Raw genomic sequence first — 19,828 nt, 5'->3', positions numbered from 1 at the left:
CATTTCAGTCGTTTCCCTCCTGCCAGAAAATGATCTGAAGCCGAATCTTGGTACTGAAATGTTTTATATGCCTTAAAATGAGTTGAGAACATTCATGAATATCAAATTACATAGATTATATCCCATCCAGTATTTTTTAATTGAAGCTATAAACAAACTATGCAAATGATGAATTAGCATGTGTACACATTTTTTAATGGATCAAGAGTTTATAATTCGAGACATCACAGGTGTGTGTGGCTTAACCTGCAGTTGTCATTGGTGTGTGTGGAGGGGGGGGGGGCGTGGTCATGATCCTCCTCTCTCATTGGTCGGAGGTCCTTCTAGGTTTTGAGCCGGCAGCTCGGATCAAGAGTAGAGAGAGAGAGAGAGAGAGAGACGCACAGACGCAGCCAACTCTTGTCTAGTACAGTACACCAGTCTACAAGTCAAGCGCTCACTGTCTCCTGATCAAACACCACGCACTTCGCTCTCACCGCCCGATGGAGGCCGAGGTCGGCCTGATGAACCGCCAGATCATGGATGCGGTCGACCACAACTGCAACAGCATGCCCGCCGAGCTGGAGGTGAAGAAGCTCCAGGCGCTGGTCCGGAGTCTGGAGCTTCAGAATCAGCAGCTGAGGAGCCGGCAGAACCGCACTCTGTCCCCGGTCCCCGCGTCCAGCAAACTCGAACACAGGGAGAACAACAACCATAACATCAACAACAAGAACACCCCCTCGGGTGTGCTGGCGTATTTCCAAGCGTATTTCTCCGAAAAGCAGGCCGGAGGTGGGGAGACCACCACGGTGATGGACGACGTGGAGGAGCTGGACCTGGAGGCCATGTTCTCCTCCAGGGATTCGGACGACGAGACCTGGTTGGTAGGATGGAAGCACGTGTTGCTGCTGATCCGCTAAGCGGCTATAGCGGAGCCTTTGGCGTGCGATGTGTGAGAGACTGAGATGTCTAATTTGTCCAGAGTAGACTCCAGACTTAATGACGTGAGGTTTGAATAGTCTCGCCTTGCTTGATGTAGACACCGCCGTTCAAGTTGCCCCTACGTTGAAGAGCGTGGTCTACTTCTGTTACTTATCTAACTTCGACTCCATGGTTTATATTTGACAAATCAAAGTTTACTGTCGGATGTTGAAACATGTTCCCCAGCGGTCGAACTTCTCGCCTTGGGATGCTGTTGTTGCCTTGGTAACGCAGCCCCTGCCTCCCGCGTCGCTCGTCGCGATTTAAAGAACATGACACACAATTTACAACAAATATTAGAACACATTTTATTAATAATATCCGGCTGTCGGAGGTGAGATAGTCACTCCCAAGCATGATTAAACAAGCACACACGCACGTCAACACAAACACACACTCTGAACAAGTCTGTGTTTTGGGGGACAGTTGGGGTCTTTGTTTCTCGGGGGACAGCCTTGTTCACTAGTGGGCACGGACCTCCCCATAATAAGCCCTGTTCACTGGTCATTTCGATTATTAGGTCACTGTGTGTGTGTGTGTGTGTGTGTGTGTGTGTGTGTGTGTGTGTGTGTGTGTGTGTGTGTGTGTGTGTGTGTGTGTGTGTGTGTGTGTGTGTGTGTGTGTGAGCAGGCTGTACGTGTCATCCCGGGCAGCCATGTGTGCGGACAGCCCCCCCCTGTCTCCTCTGACGTGGTGCAGGAAGGTTCTGGACAGCCCCCGGTCTGAGGGGCCCACGAGGACCCCGTCCCTGAACCTGCAACGAGGTGTGTGTGTGTGTGTGTGTGTGTGTGTGTGTGTGTGTGTGTGTGTGTGTGTGTGTGTGTGTGTGTGTGTGTGTGTGTGTGTGTGTGTGTGTGTGTGTGTGTGTGTGTGTGTGTGTGTGTATGATGATGATGCAAGGAATTGTTTGTGTGTGGATAAGAGAAGGTTTTATTGAGACACACACAGACACACTAAGGTACGGGGCATGACGTCACCATGCTGGCAGCTAGTACGGCTAGCCAGCTTAGGGTCCGGTCCATCTCACCGTGGTACCGGACTGTACTCTCTCGCTCGCTCGCTTGCACGCGTGCGCAAGCGGCCGAAACCATCATCTCATCCACTCTTGCTGAGGGTTATGGTGGTTGGTTGTCACGACGATAGGTAGCGAATGGAAAACACTTGCTATATGCAGTCAGGCTGGGAGTTTGGTTAGGGTAGAGAGGTCTCAGGACGAAGGTTTGGTGTGGAGCACGGAGAGAGGAAGAATAGCTAAAGGTGGAGCAGCAGGAAGTAAGGAAGAGTAGCTAGTGGTTGAGTGTAAAGCAACATCTAGTCCGTCGAGGAGAGGGGACAAGCTGTTGGTGGTGGGGCAGGGAGAAGTTAATGATGGAGCAGAGGAGAGGAGCGTCTATAAAGACACCCTTCAGAGATGCTTCATGGGCATGTAGGATACACCGATTGTATCTCTGGTTCCAGAGCTGCTTCTCTGTCCTCGTATCCGAACAGTGGGCACAAATGAGATGGAGGGTTGACTTCCCTTCGCTGCGGTACTATCTCCTGATCTGGGCCAGCCGGCCGTCTGTCTAGCTAAGGCCTCCGTCGGTGTTACTGTAGATGTAGAAGTGATGTCTGGCTCTCGTTTGCGTCGGCGGCACTTTAAGACAAGTCTCTGTGCGTATCCGAGGAGCCGTCGCCATAGCAACCGCACTGTGTGTGTGTGTGTGTGTGTGTGTGTGTGTGTGTGTGTGTGTGTGTGTGTGTGTGTGTGTGTGTGTGTGTGTGTGTGTGTGTGTGTGTGTGTGTGTGTGTGTGTGTGTCACTCTGAGACAACGGCGCCCACTGTAGTGCGGTGCCAGTCTCCGATGAGGGGGCCCGTCCTGTGATATCACGCCGTGTGTGTGTGTCCCAACAACTCTGTTTGGCTTTTTTTAAGCAGAGATACACACACACACACACACACACACAGACACAGACACAGACACAGACACACACACACACACGTCCTCAACCTTTAAATGGGACATATCTACCACCAGGTGTGAGTGTGATTAGCCGCTACAAGCCGTTTTCAAAATGTGCAGCATTGTGACATCACAGGTGGGCGTGTCCACCTAGATGTGTGACAGATAGATGAACAACGTTTGCTACAGTCCAATGGGTAGGCTGGTAGACTGATCTATCCAGCACACATCTAGGTGGACACGCCCACCCGGGACGTCACAATGCTGCACATTTTCAAACCTGCTTGCAATGGCTAATCTCTCTCCCACCTGGGGGTACGATGTGTCCCCTTTAAACACTGAAAGGTGTTTAACTGTGGAGGAAGAGAGGAGACTGATTATTTCAGGGTCTCTCTCTTTCCTCACCCCCACCCTATCTCCCCTCATCACATTCTCCTCGACCCCACCACTCTCAATACTCACCCCCATTTCTCCCCTCATTCCTCCCCTAATCTCACCCACACAATTCTCCTCCCCCTCTCCCCTCACCCCCTCCCCTTACTCCCCCATCTCCCCTTATTCCTCCACTCCCCTCCCTCCATTTTCCTCCCCCCATTCCTCCCCCCCCTCCATACTCCTCCCCCTCCTCCCCCATCTCCCCTTACGCCCTCCCATTCTCCTCCCCATCTCACCTCATTACTCCCCCTCCTCCCCCACCTCCCCTCCTCCCCCTCTCTTCCACTCCCCCCTCCCCCCCTCGCTCTCTCCAGTCTCCAGGTGGCGCCCCTCCCCCTCCCCCTGCAGCCTCTCCCCCTCCTCCCCCCTCCTGTATCGCGTGGCGGTGGGGTCCTCGTTCGGCGCCTCCCCCCCGCTCGCCGGCAAGTCCTGCTCCACCCCACTCTTCTCCCGACGGCCCGGTAAGCCCCGCCCCCAAAACACGCGCAGGTTCGATTCCCCACTCAACCTCGTTCCTCAGACCGCTCCTCTCTCTGTCCTCCTCCTCCCCCCCTCCCCCTCCCCTAGCCTCCCCCCTGGTCTCCCCCCTGCTCCTTTCCCCGCGGGGGTCCCTGAGCCCTCTGTTGAAGGAGCCCCTCCCCCCCGCCGAGAGGAGCCCCACCTTCCTCTCTCACCTGGCCCGCCGCGGTAAGACTCCGCCTCCAAGCTTCCCCCTACCTCACCCCCCCCCCCCCCCGCCCCCTCTCTCAAAACCTCCTCCCTCTCCCCTGCCTTGACGTGATTGGTCGGTCAAAGGACTGACCTCAGTCAGTGTTGTAACGTAGTCCGGTCTTCTTCTTCTACGCTTTTTGTGTAACTGCTTTTTCTGGAACAGTTGGAGGCAAACGTCGATTTCTTTTTTGAGGGGTCAGGGTCTTTTAAGAACGCCCCCATGAACCAGGAAGGAATGCTGTGCATCACGCAATTGACCACTGCCTCATAACGACCGCTGTGTTTGTCTTCGGAAAGGCTGGAACTCGGCGAGTTTCGACGACGACGAGAGGGATGTCGTCGCCACGAGTTACAAGCTCAATGACCTCACAGATGTACAGGTCATGGCCCGGCTGCAGGAGGAGAGTAAGTGACAACCGATAATTGAATGTTCCTGATTGGTCGTTAAGGCCTCACCTGGATGGTTGTTAAGGCCGCACCTGGATGGTCGTTAAGGCCTCACCTGGATGGTCGTTAAGGCCGCACCTGGATGGTCGTTAAGGCCGCACCTGGATGGTCGTTAAGGCCTCACCTAGATGGTCGTTAAGGTCTCACCTGGTTGGTCGTTAAGGTCTCACCTGGTTGCTCGTTAAGGTCTCACCTCGTGGGTCGTTAAGGCCTCACCTGGTGGCTCGTTAAGGGCTCACCTGGTGGGTCGTTAAGGCCTCACCTGGTGGCTCGTTAAGGCCTCACCTGGATGGTCGTTAAGGCCTCACCTGGATGGTCGTTAAGGCCTCACCTGGATGGTCGTTAAGGCCTCACCTGGATGGTCGTTAAGGCCTCACCTGGATGGTCGTTAAGGCCTCACCTGGTTGCTCGTTAAGGCCTCACCTGGATGGTCGTTAAGGCCTCACCTGGTTGCTCGTTAAGGCCTTACCTGGTTGCTCGTTAAGGCCTCACCTGGTGGCTCGTTAAGGGCTCACCTTGTGGGTCGTTAAGGCCTCACCTTGTGGCTTGTTTTCGGTCACTCTCTGAATCTCTAACTCCAAACTCTCTCGCTCTCTCCCTCCGTGTTTAACTAACTAATCAGACCTACGAGCTCATCGCTTCTTTAGCTTCATTAACCCCAGGAGGTTTGTGTATATGTGTTTGTCCTTTCCGATTTGTTTTGTGTGCGTGTGTCTTTTCTCTGCGTGGGTGTGTGTGTGTGTGTGTGTGTGTGTGTGTGTGTGTGTGTGTGTGTGTGTGGAAATATGTGTGGTTTTTTTGTGTCTATATATTTTGGTGTGTGTGCATTGCTATCCTCCCCCCCACACAAACAGGTCTGCGTCAGGACTACGCCAGCACGGCCCCTCGTCGGGAGAGGGGGCCCAGCCTCTCGCGCCGGACCCCCCGTCCCACGGAGGAGGACTGCGGGCCCCTTACCCCTCCCCAGCTCGCTCCCTCCAGCCTCCCCCGGCCACACACGTTCTCCAGCGCACGGGACTGGCACCGCAGCAGCGTGTCGCTGTACACACCCCCGGCTACCCCCCCAACTTCCCCCGTCCAAACGTACGCTTCCAGGGCCTTCTTCGCCTCCCCCCCTCCACGGGCGGGCACCGCCGGCCCCAGCGCTGCCCAGCCGCAGGCCCCCAGACCCGGATCAGGTGAGCAGGAAACACCCTGGCTTACGGCCGGGCCTTTATTACTTTATCGGGGCGAAATTGCTAATTGATGGCCGCTGTTTGGGTTTAAAGGACTTCTTGGCTGTAGTAAACGGTTTATCCTAAAGTTGATGCTACTGCCACTTGGTGTTTTACTTGTGTGGTTACTGCTGTGTTTATGGTGTACGTATCCCTGTTTTGTTTTGTTGTTGGCCATTTTGTCCAGCGGAATCTCCCGTTGGAAATCAGTTGGCTCTCGGTTATGAGCGTAAGTCTATCCCTGATAATCAGGCTGTCTTTTTTAAAAAGTAATCATACTAAACGCAAAACAACGATTCCCCCAATTAGCGTTCTGATAACTAACTCGCTAACGGAAAGCGCTGATACAGTCGTTCTCTAATCTCATCGGTTAATTCCAGAAGCATTTGTTCGATATTTAATCAGCTGTCTCAACGCTATTGCCGGCGCCCAGATACAGAAGCAGCGAGCTTTGAGGGATAAGGTCCCCTTAATCACCTGATGGTCACCCTGAATGACCCTCCCAGCCAGGTCGCCAACCGCTTGCCTCTAACTCCCTGTAAGTCCAGTCACAGGTTCCAACGGAAACACGGGAGACTGGGGGGTGGGGGGGGTGACACAGAAACAGAGCGGGAGCGGAGCTTTTTGTTGTGTGCTTGACGACCTGTTTTGACCTGTTTTCCATCTGCAAGTTTTTAGTGGTTGGTTTTTGCACATAATGACTTGGGGGTGGGGGGTGCAATTTAATGTACCTATAAGCCAACATTTTCAGTTTGCAGGGGATAATTGAAAAAATCTCATAGCTGACGTTGACTCCTAATTATTTATTGGTTAATTTCAGGGACATTTCACACTGATCAACAGTCAACTTGTAAGTGAGCCAGTTAGCCTAAGAGGCTAGTAAACATCTGTTGTCTGGTTGTGATTGGTTGTTGTTTTACCAGTAGACAAGCTGCGCCGAAGCATGCCCAACCTGGTGCGGGCTCCCAGCATGCCGAGCGTGCACATCTCGGCCAATCAGGCGGCGCCCCTCTCCCTGCTGCGTAACAGCCTGAGCTTTGATTCGTCGTCGGCTCAGTTTCACTCCTCCAGTAAGCAGCAGCAACCTTTCTCTCTTCAACCCTTCGAACTAGCTAACAAGCTAATTAGCTAATGGCTAAATGTAACTTATTATATATTATTTTTAAAATTATTCCAGATTTATTCCTTTTGTGTGACCTTACTTGATGAAGATGATTCTGATTCTAAATAGCTAGCTTTCGAGATCTCTAACTAGGGAGCTAATATGAAGGCAAAGAAATAGCTAAGAAGATATCTAACTCACAAGCTAGCTAGATGGAGAGCTAAAAAACAACATAACAAGATGACTAACTCTCCAAAAGGGTAGCCATCAAACTAAGATGCTAGATAATGAACCAGCCAGCTTACTGACTACCTCACCAACGCCCTAAAATGCGGGCTAACCAACACGCTTGTTAACACGCTTGCTAACCTCTCGGCCTGCAGTCCAGCTGCAGAGCCGCGTCCACAGCGTGGGAAGCTTCTCCACGCCGTCGCCGACTCAACCGCCAAAGGCCACCGCCTACGTCAGCCCCATCATCAAGGGCTCGGTTTCTGTGCCGACAGGCATCCCGTCGCTCGGCAACAAGACCCCCACCCAGCCCCCCACGCCCCGTAGCAGAGGCCTGCCGCGCCCGGCCTCAAGCTCCGCCCCCCGGATCTCCCAGTTGCCACGAAGGTGAGCTGACCCCAACATTTACCTTTTACATTCAGGGTATTAGGCAGACGTTTTTTATCCAAAGCGAACTTACAATATGTACACTTATTGTTGAAATAGAAACAACAGCATATTACTGTCGGTACAGAAAGGATGTTTATAGAACCAAGTGCCACGCATTTACAATTGCTAGGTTGACCCATTCCCCGTACGCAACAATGATAGCTAGGATAAGAGGCTATATAACTAAGTACTATGACTAAATACGACGAAATACAATAAGTGCGTTCTTTAAGTGTGCACATTAAGTGCCAGGACGTACCACATACAACAAGTAGGAGGGGAGGGAGGGGTTGACGATGCAGAGTCTATAGCTGGAGTCTGAACACCACCAAACCTGCATGGGGTCTCGTGGTCTGTAAAGGATGGGCTCGTTTGGTTGGAGCAAAGCATTTTAGATGGGTGGAGACCTTGTGTGAATCAGCCAATCTAACGAGGGGGGTGGAGTCTACGGTTTCTGTGTCAGTTTATAATAAAAGACTGATAATTGAATACTAATGATCACCAGAAAAATGCAGTCATCATGACTAATAACTAACCATACTATAACAATAAAACGTGCGTAGATTCTGTACTGATTCTTTCCTCTCTCGTCAGTTTGTTGACACCCCCCAAGACTATGACCCAGCTGACCCCCCTGCGGCACGCCAGCTGGAACGACGGCTGCTACTGACCCAACAGGAAGCTTACCCCCCCCCCCCAACCCGCCACCAACACTCCCACTTCCTTCCCTTCTGGCCAATCAGCACTATCAGGTACCCTGCGTGTAGAAAGGACTTTCCGAGATTTAAAAAAGGACGCCCGAGATCCGCACAATATCGGGGAGAGAGTTTAAAAACTGCGGTAAAAGTGTTTTATCTTTAAAAGTATTGCAGCGGGAAACTGCCCGCTACTTCCGTGAGCTTTAGGACTTTCCTTCACAGACTCTGTGAGGTTCAGAGTGGCCAACGGTCGGTTGTGTTTTAAGAGTTTGATAATGCCTCCAATGAGGACGACCAAGTGCAATAACGCGGCTAACTGACTATGCTAATGATAGTTTTAACCGACGCGCCTCACGTTTTTATTAGGATATTGAATATGATTCAGGTGTGTGTTTTGTGTGAGTGTGTGAGGTGTGTTAGCGGTGGTCGGAAATACCACTGCTAAAGGCTGCTATGCTGCTACAACGATAATGTCCTTGCTTTTCAGGCAAAAGTGTGTGTGTGTGTGAGTATTTAAATGCAATATTATTTAAACTGCCTGGATGTGTTTGTAAAGTGATTCAACCGTCCTAAAAGTTTCCAATTTAATAACAGATTTATGTATTTTTGCGCACTTTATAGTTGTATTCCTGCTATGACCACTGCACTGATTGTTACTCTATGATTTCTTTCTTTTTCCACCACTAAGTATGTTGAATGCACTAATTGACCCCCTGTCCTAACGATGCACTTTGTTTTATAATCCACCTTTCACACTACCTTGATACTTTTGTAACTACGTCAATGATTGAGGGCAAAGTTTTAATAAAGCATTGAATTACTCTACTGTTATTGTCTAGAAGTTCCTACACGTGTTTGTGGCAACATAAATGCAAGAACACGTTCTCCCCCTTCATTCATTGCTATCAAGCACTTTATAAGTTGCATTCTGGTTAAAACCATCTGTTCAGTCTGATCATTAATCTGTTTTACTGCTTACGACGTCTCATCCGGTGATTATTCATAATCCATGGGAGTTATGAGACGGATCAGGTGTCGCAGTTCCACCATCACACCACACGGCGGCACTAATTGAACAATTCAAGTGTTAAATGTAAAATTAACTATAATGGACCTGATATGTTTCACACTAGTAATAAATTGTTTTTATTTGTATTGATTACATCCATTTAACAAAAGAAAATATTTGCATAGATGTATGTAGCCTATATTATGTAGCCTATTCATGAATATTTTACAGTGGGCCTAAAGTCTATATATTTGCACGCTTTGCATACTTATGAAAGAGATATGAAAGGTAAGCCTGCGATTAAAACGGGAAAGGGAGGTCGTAATGATTATTCGTCTCCTGAAGTAAATGAAACCAAGTGACTTTACTTTACTGTAATTAAAGTAAAGTTGCTTAATGAAGATCTCGTCTTTTTTATTATAGTATTTTATTTTGTGAAATGCAAATTCTCAAAACAAGCACACCCTCTCACAAGGTTTCCCGGGTTAAGCGTCGACGCGTCTCCGTGTCTTTTAATCAGCCTTATCGCGCGTTATATGACGTCACACATCTCCCGCCCCGCGCGCCCAGCCTCAGCACCAGCAGCGCCTCGCCTCGCCCCTCCAGGAAGGTCACGTGAAGACTGCAGGCCATCACAACAAAAGACCCCCCTCAAGCGAGCCGTATCCCACCTAGCCTACCTACCTGCCTGCCAAGAGACATCCCCTGTGTCCCCCCCGTCCCCCCCCTCCCGAGTACCGGTCCCGTTTACGCCGTTATGTCTCTGGGTGACGGTTCGCTCTCGCCATGCCTGCGGAACGCCACCAACCCCACCTGCTACTGTTGTTGTCGGTGGTCTGGAGCGGGATCCTCTGCCGCGACACGGATCCGGTGAGCGCGAGCCTCCCCTTACCCTCCGAGGACAATGCCAGTAGCAGCATCCCTCCTCCGAACACGACCTACCCGGGACACCGGAGCGCGGAGCCCGGGTCTCCACCCCAGCCAGGTAGGCGAGGCACCAAGCCCTTTGATCTCACGGTTTGGGGCCGAGGAACGGCAGAAGAAAAAAGGAAATGGCATCAAGCGGCTCATGAAGCAATCACATGTCGTTTTAGAAATCAGGGCTCGTATAAACAAATAGGTGAAGATATATTGTGCATTTTTGTTCAATGAAACAATACGCTTCCACCAAACAAACATAGATAACTACAGGCCGTATGATAGCAATGATATCAACCTCCGTGCAGAAAGACGCACAGTGCAAATGCATGCTCAGGAGAAAACGCTGACTCTGATATAAAAAGAGAGGGTAATTTGCTCGTTAGTCCTCAGCCTGATGAAACGGTTGGGATTTCATAACGTTGTGTGGATTCACCACACTCGCGTTACGTGTAACGATGTATCGTTTCGCAGCGTGTTGGGAGGATTAGGGGCTTTACTCTGCGGCCACGGGGGTTGTGATATGGTAATCACGGCGTTCCCCTAGCTGAGGAATAGCCCTTGTGTTGTGTAGCCTGATTTATACGACACCCGCCCGCTCCGCTGGTTCTTTGTTAGGGGCCCAGCTTCACGGCGGAGCGGCCCCACCACTTCCGCACACACACACACACCCACGCGCATGCACGCACACTCGTGCACACGCACGCACTCAGCCGCGCGCACACGCAAACAGGGGAATCACAGACGGTGGCCCTTGGTCGTTAATAGCCCCCTGTCGCGTAAGGACTGGGCGGTTGGGCCAATCAAAACACAGCATTTTAAATGTTCTGCCCACACAGACCATAAAGTGTTAATCTATAACCGGCAACGCTTCGAGTACAGGTCGGATTTTGATTTTGAATGGCAACGACTGTAACCATTAAAGCACATACATAGTTGTGTCTCCTTGACCAATATGCCCCCTAACTCCTACCTGCTCCTTAATGACATGTTTCCTGTCATATTATCACTATAATAGTCTGTTTACTGGGGATTAATACTAGTAATAACTGGAAAAGATAGTTCCTGAATAAAATGTGTAGGCTGTCTGTATGTGTGTAATATTGTGGGCATGTATGCATGGTGTTTATGTAGGTCTGTCTGTCTGTCTGTGTACACAAACAGTGTGTGTGTGTGTGTGTGTGTGTGTGTGTGTGTGTGTGTGTGTGTGTGTGTGTGTGTGCATACATGCTGTGTTTGTGTGTACGTACGTGTGTGTGTTTGGGTACGTACCGCGTCGTACCGCGAACCAAACCCCCTTTTGCTCGACCTCACCGTCTCCCCCCCCCTCCAGAAGCCCGGTTCGCCCTGAAGGCCCTGGTGCGGGACCTGTCCACCCGCCGCCCGCTGCCCGGGGCCACGCTGGACGTCTACGCCGGCCGCGCCCTCCGGGCCAGCGCCAGGGCCGGCCCGGCGGGCGAGGCCCTTCTGTGGCTCCCCTACGGGCCCCGGCTCCACCTCACCCTGCTGGCCCGCGCGGAGGGCTACGTGCCCACCACGCTGCCCTGGGAGACCGCCAGGAGGCCGCGTGAGTGGGGCGGGTGACGTGCTTCACCACCAGACGCGAGCGTGATTGGCCGTTACGAGCCGTTTTGAAAATCGGCCTCTTCTGACATCGCAAGTGGGCATGTCCATCTGGATGGACACGCCCACTTGTGATGTCAGAAGAGGCCGATTTTCAAAACGGCTCGTAACGGCTAATCACACTCGCAACTGGTGGTGTCACGTGTCACCTTTTTAAGGTTTTCTTCATGTCGTGATTAGGTTTTGATAATCATAATAATAGTCATAGATTATTTTGCATTGTGTTTTTCAAAATACTCGCTTCACAGTGCTACTCTTGTTGGGGTCTGGGTTCAAAGGGAAGGTCCACCTGATCATGGGCCGGACAAACATGTATGGGCCCCTCGGGGGCCAGACAAAGCTTCATGGGCGACCCTTGTAGTTTACCTCCAAATGAACCTGTTCAGTAGATGCCATTAAGGGAATGTCGACAGGATATTTTATATATATATATATTATATAATAATCGTACCACGGAGGGATGCGTCCACTACACACCTACAGAATATCTATCAGGAAAATGTCAAAATATTGTGTATTACCATACATCTGAAAGTTAGGTTATAAACTCAGTTTTAGAAAAGGCTGTGTTGTCTTTGTCCAACCACAACGCTAAGAGGTTGAACGCCAGGCTGCCATCTACTGGTAGCTTCCCATGCTTTCACCAAGGCATGGGGTGTGTTGGTAAAGCATCTGTCCAACGCTCGGCTGACCTGTAGGATGTATATTCCCTCCTGCACGTCCTGATATATACTTTTTATAAATCGGTCGTATACGTGTTCTGTGTTGCAGTGTTCTCCGCTGTCACTCTTGGACTCCTCCCGCAGAACCACGGAAACATCTGGCTGTTCGATGACTCCCTGATCATCACGGCAAAGCTGCCAGGTAAACTCTCCTCACCTTCTTCAGTCAAAGAACAAGCTCCCCTCCCCTTGAACAAACCTAAACGATTTATGAGTTCCTTTCGTTTTTTCCCGACCAACCGAAACACACACTTGCCTCAACCAAGCGAAAGTCGTGGCTTCGTCTGTCTCTTAAAGGGTCGCTCTTTGCATATTGTCATTCAATACAGTATTTTCCATTTAAGTCTTTAAATATACCAATGAAAACATTAATGTGACCTGTAAGCATGCATATATAGTGTGAAAAAAATATTTAGGTGTTTTTTTTATGGTTACCAGTTACCACTACACCCAGTTTGAAAACCACGACTAATAGAGGACGAGATTTCAGCCTAAGAGGTCCTGTTGCCTAGATAACCGTGTGTGTCTCTGCAGACAGTTCTTCTCAGCCCAGCGTGAAGTTCCCGAAGGACCTGCTGACGCTCGCCGGGAACGCCAGCATCTCCTCGTTGAGCGCCTACCTGACGGTGCCAATGCACCACCTAGCGAGGGACTGCGCCAACTGCACCCCCGCCATCGTCGGCAACCAATCAGGTGGCCTTTCCCGTCCGCTACGGCTCAAACCTGACGGATTCATGCCTTTCCCCACTGCGGCATGGGAATTGCATTCTAAACTACCTTTGCATTGGGATACAGCCCATAAAAAATATTGATACAGTGAAAGGAAAACCAAAACCGTAAGACAACATATTATAGCTAAACGTGATGTAGTGGGGTTACTGAGGAGGGCTATAGATTGATCCTGGGTCAAAACTCGACAGAAATGCACAATGTTTTATAAAGCGACCCGTTATTGGACAATTTTGGTTACCAGGAGAAGCCAATCAAACACTCCGGCTTGACCCCCGAAGATCTAATTGGAGGGAGTGGGAGTGGCTTATGCAACAGAACGAACGCCTGAACCACATAGCCCCACTCAGCCAGTAGTCGAGCAGAATACCTTTTCTAGCTTAAGCGCAGTGTTTGTGTTGAGATTTGTGTCGTTTCTATCCTAGTATTTAGGTATTTGATGTCCCGTACTGTCCTGTGGTGTCGGTTTTGCACACTGAGCTCATGAAGACGCAGTGTACCGAAGGCAGGTTCCCACCAGGGTCATTGAACCCATGTCTCTGCGGTGTTCAGCCTACAGGAACATGGAGCTGAGGCCGACGGCGGCCCTCAGCGTCCGGCTGTGCTCCGGGGCCGACGAGCTTCAGGTCAGGGGCCCGATCCACCTGAGTCTACCCCTCGGACACAACACCGGCCTCAGGCCCGCGGACACCCTGCCCGCGTGGGCCTTCAGCAGCCAGACTGGTACCCCAAATCAGGCTTTTAGTTTTCTGCTCCAAAACTCACATGTGTGTATCCCCTTTGCAAATGTACGGATTAGGACCATATGGGATGTATTTCTTTATCAGTTCTTAGTTTAAAATCTGAATTCTGAGATTAAAGTCAGAAATCTGATTTTAATCTCAGACTTCTGACTTTAAACTCTGAATTTCCAAAATTTCACGTGTGGCCCACTTCCGTACAAATGACACCTTATTCGCCTTTTCCACCGGCGGGTACGTTTCGGACCCAGCACGCCTCAGCTGAGTAATGAGGGTGCGGTATAGCCCAGCTCAGTTAGGGCTTGCCTTTCCAACGCTGACAGTACCCTTATCGTAGGGAGGTGTTTAAGGCGAATGGCGATAACCGCGGCAGCTACGTAAGCATCATGAGCTCAGAGCAGCCCGACACAGTGTAGCCTGCTAATAAATCGAAGGACAAATAAGAACGCGCACAATGAACAAAAAGCAATGTATGACGTCCAAGGAGGACATCAATCTGTTGCGTGACATTTTCTTCAATAAACAAAGCTTTCGCCTCGCAGCAGTGGCGTAACTATCGGTAAGCAGGGTATGCGGGCGCGTACGGGCCCGGGCCAATCAGGGGCCCGCCCGTCGGTCTTCGAAATGTTCCACTTACGATGTGTGTTCCGGTGCCGGCCGCGTGTCGTCATGCCTTCGTTGGTGTCGTCCTCTCACGTGCGTGTGCGTGTCGTACCTCAGTGAACGGCGTGAGCACGGTTGCGAAGGCTAGACTTTTCCAAGAAAAGTCTAGTTTTTCTTGGAATTTACGTTATTTATGAATTGCAGAATGTCATATTTTCAACAATTATACTAAATACATAATTTGAAATAATTGATTGTGTTCTCTGTTGTGGTCCCCCCCCCCATAAACACACATTTCATTTCAAACTCACTACAGTCTGTTCGTCTGGCGTGGCACGAATAACGCATCGGTGCTGCTGTGCTTTTCAGGAGCTTGGGAGCAGCAGGGGCTGGGGATAGTGCAGAGGGTCGACGGCCACTTGGTCTGGACCTACACCGCCTCCCACCTGGGCTACTGGATCGCCGCGCCCTTGCCCACTGGTACGCACCGTCTGGAACTTTTAGTTAGTTTTTTACTTTTTATTTGAAACGCAAGTTTGATTACCTTTCCAAGATGGCCACGGATTCCCTTCCCTTTTAAGGTTGGACGATCCACCCAGTACTAACACTCATGGTACCAGTCCTCGTTCTCACTGAACACGTCCACCATATTTAAGTCAGGCTTTTGTGTATGATCAGTTTGTTCTGATTGTGTGTTGGGCTTCGCATCACAGATCCTCATTCAACATGATGACTCAATCCTGATCCTCTTGTGGGTGCTATGAAGTCGCCTACAGCCCTGTGCTGCAGCGGCCTGTACTGAAGCCCGCTTCCCCCTTCTCCTCCAGATTACAGGGGACTCGCAGGTTCTATCGACTTCCTGTCCGACCACAACTTCCTGCTGGTCGGCCTCTTCGGGGCGACCGTCGCAGTCATCATGGGCTTCCTCACGGTCCTGGTCTGTCACTGCGGGTAAGGAACCAGAAGCGGGTACATCAGCTAGACATAGGGGGCGCCCCGGTGGTTCGCCGGGTAGAGCGCGTCCCGTTAAGGCTCAGTCCTGATCACAGCGAACCGGGTTTGATTCCTATCTGTAGTCCTTTGCTGCATGTCCTCCCCTCTACCCCCCGTACCTTCATGTCTTATTCACTCTGCAATAGAAAAGGATAAAATCTCCAAAAATAAATCGTCAAGAAGAGATATAAGCGAGACAAACGCAACAGATTTGAATGGAATCATTTCTACGTGTGTAAAAACGTAATAACACAACTCTTTGGCTCACTGTGGGGCCATCGGTCAGGTTCTAACCCGATATTTCTCCCGCGTCGTCAGGAGTTCTCAGCGGGCGCCGAGGCGGCGGCGGCGACGGCGAGCTCGCTTCTCCAAGCTGACGGTCCTGAAGAAGGACCAGACCACGTCGACCCACATGGAAGAGGGGCTGTCGTTCCAGTCCGGCGAGCACGGCGGCCGGCCCCCCCACGGCGTCCCCTGTGACCCCTCCTCCACGCCCAGGCACATGGCCAACTACAACATCTACGTGGAGGACCCCGGGGTCCGGTCGGCCGCCCATCACTACCAAAACCTGGCCTCCTCGGACCGGAGTAAGGGCCCCCACGCTCAGTCCCACTACATCAACAGTGACCAGGTGGCTCGGCTCCAGGAGACGTCGGACCACCAGAAGCCCGATCTGTTCTTCCAGGACAAGCTGGTCCACCTCTACAACCAGCCCGTGGCCATCATCCAAGCCACCGAGCTCTTCGGCTGCCCGGAGCCGAAAGGCTCGGCCACCTTCCCCCGTAACGGAGGAGAGCACGACCCTAACCTGGATCCGGCGAGGAAAGGGGGCTTCCCCCAGACTCTCCCCAAAGGCCACCAGCCCCAGTCCGCAGACGACCCCCGGCAGCCTGACCAAGACGACCCCCAGCCCTTGCAGACGCCTCCCCAGGGCCAGGGCCCCAACGCCAACGTCTGGGGTCTCTACAACAACAAGAACCACCTCCTGGAGTCCTCCGTGTCGGTGCCCGGGACGCTCAGCGAGGCGGCGGTGGGCATGGGCGCTCCGGGCGAGCTGCAGGGCGTCTCCGAGCGCACCCTGCTGGAGCTGGGCAGCGGCAAGGCCTCGGCCGTGCCCCCCCGGGCGTGGTTCGTCTCCCTGGAGGGCAGGCCGGCTGCCAGGGTACGGCACTCCATCATCGAGCTGAGCGGCCACCGGCGGCCGACCAGCAGCAACGACACCAGCCTGGACTCGGGCGTGGACATGACGGAGCCCCTGCCGCGGCGGAGCGTCAGGGCCTCGTCGCTGCCCCACCGCACCCGGGCCGCTCGCTACAGCGAGGAGCCCGACCTGAGCAGCAGCGAGAGCGGCACCACGGCCACCTGCACGCCCGAGGACCCGTCCCTGAGGAACATCCTGGACGGCAGCGTCGGCGCCATACCCGACATCCCCGAGGAGAGGGACGGCCCCGGCACCTCCAGCGCCCGGGAGGACAGCGAGTCCCGGGAAACGCCGCCGCCGCCGCGCCGCCTCCGGAAGGTCCGGGAGAAGGGCAGGACGGAGAAGGGGAGCGCCAAGCAAGGGCACCGGCCGATGAGCAAGCCCAGCTAGGAAGACTCCCCCGCTGCATGGTCAGACGGCTGTCTCCAACCCAAACCCCCATCGCGTTTCACACAGGTATCTTTGTTGTGGTTTTCGGGATTGTACAACCTTGCCAAAGAGTTCCTGAGTTAGGATGTAGCTTTTCCGTTGATTTTTCCTTTTTGTTTACGGACCACGGCTGTCTTCCCGTGCTTCTGCTAACACCCCGTCGCTCACCAGCCCCTTGCTGCACACCAGAGCCCCCCCCAGTATGTCCGCGACACCCCACCTTGCGTTTTTACTTCAGACCACGAACAGCAACAATTAAGGCCAAAGGATTGACTGCCATTTCACCGACTGGGTCGTTGGTCCTCGTGCACTTAATCCTCACCAGAATTGCCTGCTGATGGTCAGTGGATTATATCGGAGCCCATCTGATTCTGTGGGCTGTACTGCCTCTCTTTCTAGACCACTGAGAATCAAATGTCCAAATATTAGCACCAGTGCTGCCAGTAATCCGAGCCTCCGGGATGTCCAGTTTAGGAAGACAACTGCTGAGTGGCACTGATGTTTGGAATTGTATTTTCACAAGCTGAACATAACGTTAAATAAGTCCCCTCTCACAGTGATCGTTAGCGGGTTGTAAAAGTTAAAACGACGGGCCCTCAAGATTGTCTGACGACCTCATTGAAATATTCAACTGAAAGTAGCGTCATAAATAATAAAATATATTATCCCATAATATGAGACTCTTAAATATCAACTTCAAATCAGGATCTTTTTTGGTCGGAATCCGGTCCTGGAAGGTTTCTCCGCTCCAAAGTCCTCTCACGACAGAGCATGACTTTGTTCCCAAATGCATGGAAACAAAACTGGTGTATTGTTGGGGACTGCCGTTGTGCTACTGGTTTCACGTCGAGATGATGTCACTTCACCGATTTCATCCTGTAGCTAGGACTAGGGAGCACTGCTAATTGTTCTCTCAAACAATCGGGTGTCGGCCTTGATGGTGGTCGTTAATCCAGTCCAATCACGGTCAAGAAGGTCTCCACTTGAAACACTCGAGTAAACACTGCAACCATAGCTTCAATCAATACATAATCAAGATATTGATCAACGACACGAGGACAGCAGAGGCATGCATCGTTTTATAGGGCGCTTGAGCAAAATGTACTAAAGTTTACGATACATTTTAACGACGATGTAATTGTGACGTTTTTACAAGGACACAGAGACACAACAGGTCTCCAGTAGATTTTGATAATTAACTTTCTACCTGAGAGCGTCTCTGAGTCAAACTTCTAGATCCATCCTGCCCCTTGAACAATGTGCTCAGGCAAACAGTGCACAGTACACTTTAAAACGCCTTGCTCATACACCTGCATAGTGCATTAGAATACCTTATGTCCATCTCCATTGTGTCGCCTTTGATTCACCAACAAGTTTACCACATTCTAGATATAAAATTGACATTCCAGTAAGAAACTCAGTTAACTGCATCAACAAAATGTATTATTCTAGCAATATTACCCCAGTAATAAAATTCTAAATAAAACCCAAAACCTGCCATATTTAGTCTTCCTAAACTGTATTATTCCCTTAATTAGTTTAAATATAACTTATTTGGCTGGATTGTAGCCATTTTATGTATATACATGCCTTATTTTATATGTACAGACTTGAATAATGTAGATTGTGACTGTGGTTAATAGTTTTGTGCCGACTGTTTTTGTTTTTAAAGACTGTTGTGTTCAGTTGTGTACGACGATATTGTTACCTGACTGCTGAGTCCAGTGAATGGATGCTGGTTAATGCATTTGGGGATTCGCTTGAGAAGGAAGTCCACTCTGACAAAGTGTGCGGCATTCTTCATACTTTAAAGGTGACATAGTATATACCACCAGATGTGAGTGAGATTAGCCATTACAAGTCGTTTTGAAATTCTGCCTCTTCTGACATCAGAAGTGGGCGTGTCCACCTAGATGTGTGCTTGATAGATCAGTCTACCAGCCTACCCTGTGGACCGTAGCAATCGTTGCTCATCCATCCGTCGTACATCTAGGTGGACAGGACAGAGCAACTTTTGATGTCAGAAGAGGATGATTTTCATAACGGCTATTCACACCCACAGCGCGTGGCATGATATGGGACCTTTAATGTAGCAACAGGTCCAGTTGGACCCATTCACCACTTTGAATGTATAGAAAACACACACCTGTTGCTAATGTACCAGCTCAGCATAAACTAAAAAGACAATGTACCCACTAACCTAGCACTATGAGGACACTGCACATGCTACGCTAGCAGTATGAGGAAACTGCTAAGCTAGTGCTATGGGGAAACTGTAAATGCTAAACTAACGCTACAAAATATCCTGTTTTTGCTGACCTAGCTCAATGTGGCCACCACATCTGCTAAACTAGAGTATGTTTTTTTTCTGTTCCGGCTTAGCTAGCACTACAAGGACACTAGGCTAGCACTATGTACCTGCTAATCTAGTAGAGTAAAACAAAGTCTGATGCTGCTTATATCTGTCTTGGTTTCATTGTGCTCCCTACTCTTCTCCTTTGATGTTTACCGATCCGTCCGCAGTGGGAAAGTATTTGTGTTTATGTCTGTTATGACGGTTGTAATCAGGGCTGCCAAGTTTTCATTTGTTTGGGGCAAGCTGAAGATGTGACTACTGACACCCATTCCCCAAGTGTCCTAACTTCAAATCCTTACACAAACCATAAACCAATCACAAGTGGTCAATGATCACTT

At 50.9% G+C, this 19,828-nt stretch overlaps 2 protein-coding genes across 2 annotated transcripts; both read left to right on the top strand.

Annotated features, from left to right (window-relative positions):
- Positions 1-344: 344 nt before the first annotated feature.
- On the top strand, positions 345-8,998 carry LOC115542629 (SLAIN motif-containing protein 1). The gene is made up of 7 exons (XM_030354955.1): positions 345-859; positions 1,591-1,724; positions 4,347-4,454; positions 5,351-5,674; positions 6,634-6,780; positions 7,196-7,427; positions 8,064-8,998. The coding sequence occupies exons 1-7, from the start codon at positions 483-485 to the stop codon at positions 8,137-8,139; spliced, it is 1,398 nt and encodes a 465-aa protein (XP_030210815.1). The 5' UTR covers positions 345-482; the 3' UTR covers positions 8,140-8,998.
- A 743-nt stretch (positions 8,999-9,741) lies between these two features.
- Positions 9,742-19,593, top strand: fam171b (family with sequence similarity 171 member B). Its single transcript, XM_030354954.1, has 8 exons — positions 9,742-10,161; positions 11,428-11,661; positions 12,489-12,581; positions 12,974-13,132; positions 13,721-13,891; positions 14,881-14,991; positions 15,339-15,462; positions 15,823-19,593. Exons 1-8 carry the CDS (start codon positions 9,963-9,965, stop codon positions 17,093-17,095), a joined length of 2,364 nt encoding a protein of 787 aa, XP_030210814.1. The 5' UTR covers positions 9,742-9,962; the 3' UTR covers positions 17,096-19,593.
- Positions 19,594-19,828: the final 235 nt, after the last annotated feature.

This window comes from Gadus morhua, chromosome 4 (assembly GCF_902167405.1).
Source record: "Gadus morhua chromosome 4, gadMor3.0, whole genome shotgun sequence".
Taxonomy (NCBI): Eukaryota; Metazoa; Chordata; class Actinopteri; order Gadiformes; family Gadidae; genus Gadus; species Gadus morhua.
The sequence above is the reverse complement of the archived record's forward strand: the minus strand, read 5'-3'. Positions and strand labels throughout refer to the sequence as shown.

Bases quoted from the DNA above. Each gene is read 5' to 3' on its own strand.
- LOC115542629 (XM_030354955.1), top strand. From the start codon at position 483: ATGGAGGCCGAGGTCGGCCTGATGAACCGCCAGATCATGGATGCGGTC. The intron at 6,781-7,195 runs GTAAGCAGCAGC...CTCGGCCTGCAG, and splicing joins GGCTCAGTTTCACTCCTCCA to TCCAGCTGCAGAGCCGCGTC. The intron at 7,428-8,063 runs GTGAGCTGACCC...CTCTCTCGTCAG, and splicing joins ATCTCCCAGTTGCCACGAAG to TTTGTTGACACCCCCCAAGA.
- fam171b (XM_030354954.1), top strand. From the start codon at position 9,963: ATGCCTGCGGAACGCCACCAACCCCACCTGCTACTGTTGTTGTCGGTG. The intron at 11,662-12,488 runs GTGAGTGGGGCG...TCTGTGTTGCAG, and splicing joins GGAGACCGCCAGGAGGCCGC to TGTTCTCCGCTGTCACTCTT. The intron at 14,992-15,338 runs GTACGCACCGTC...CTTCTCCTCCAG, and splicing joins CGCCGCGCCCTTGCCCACTG to ATTACAGGGGACTCGCAGGT.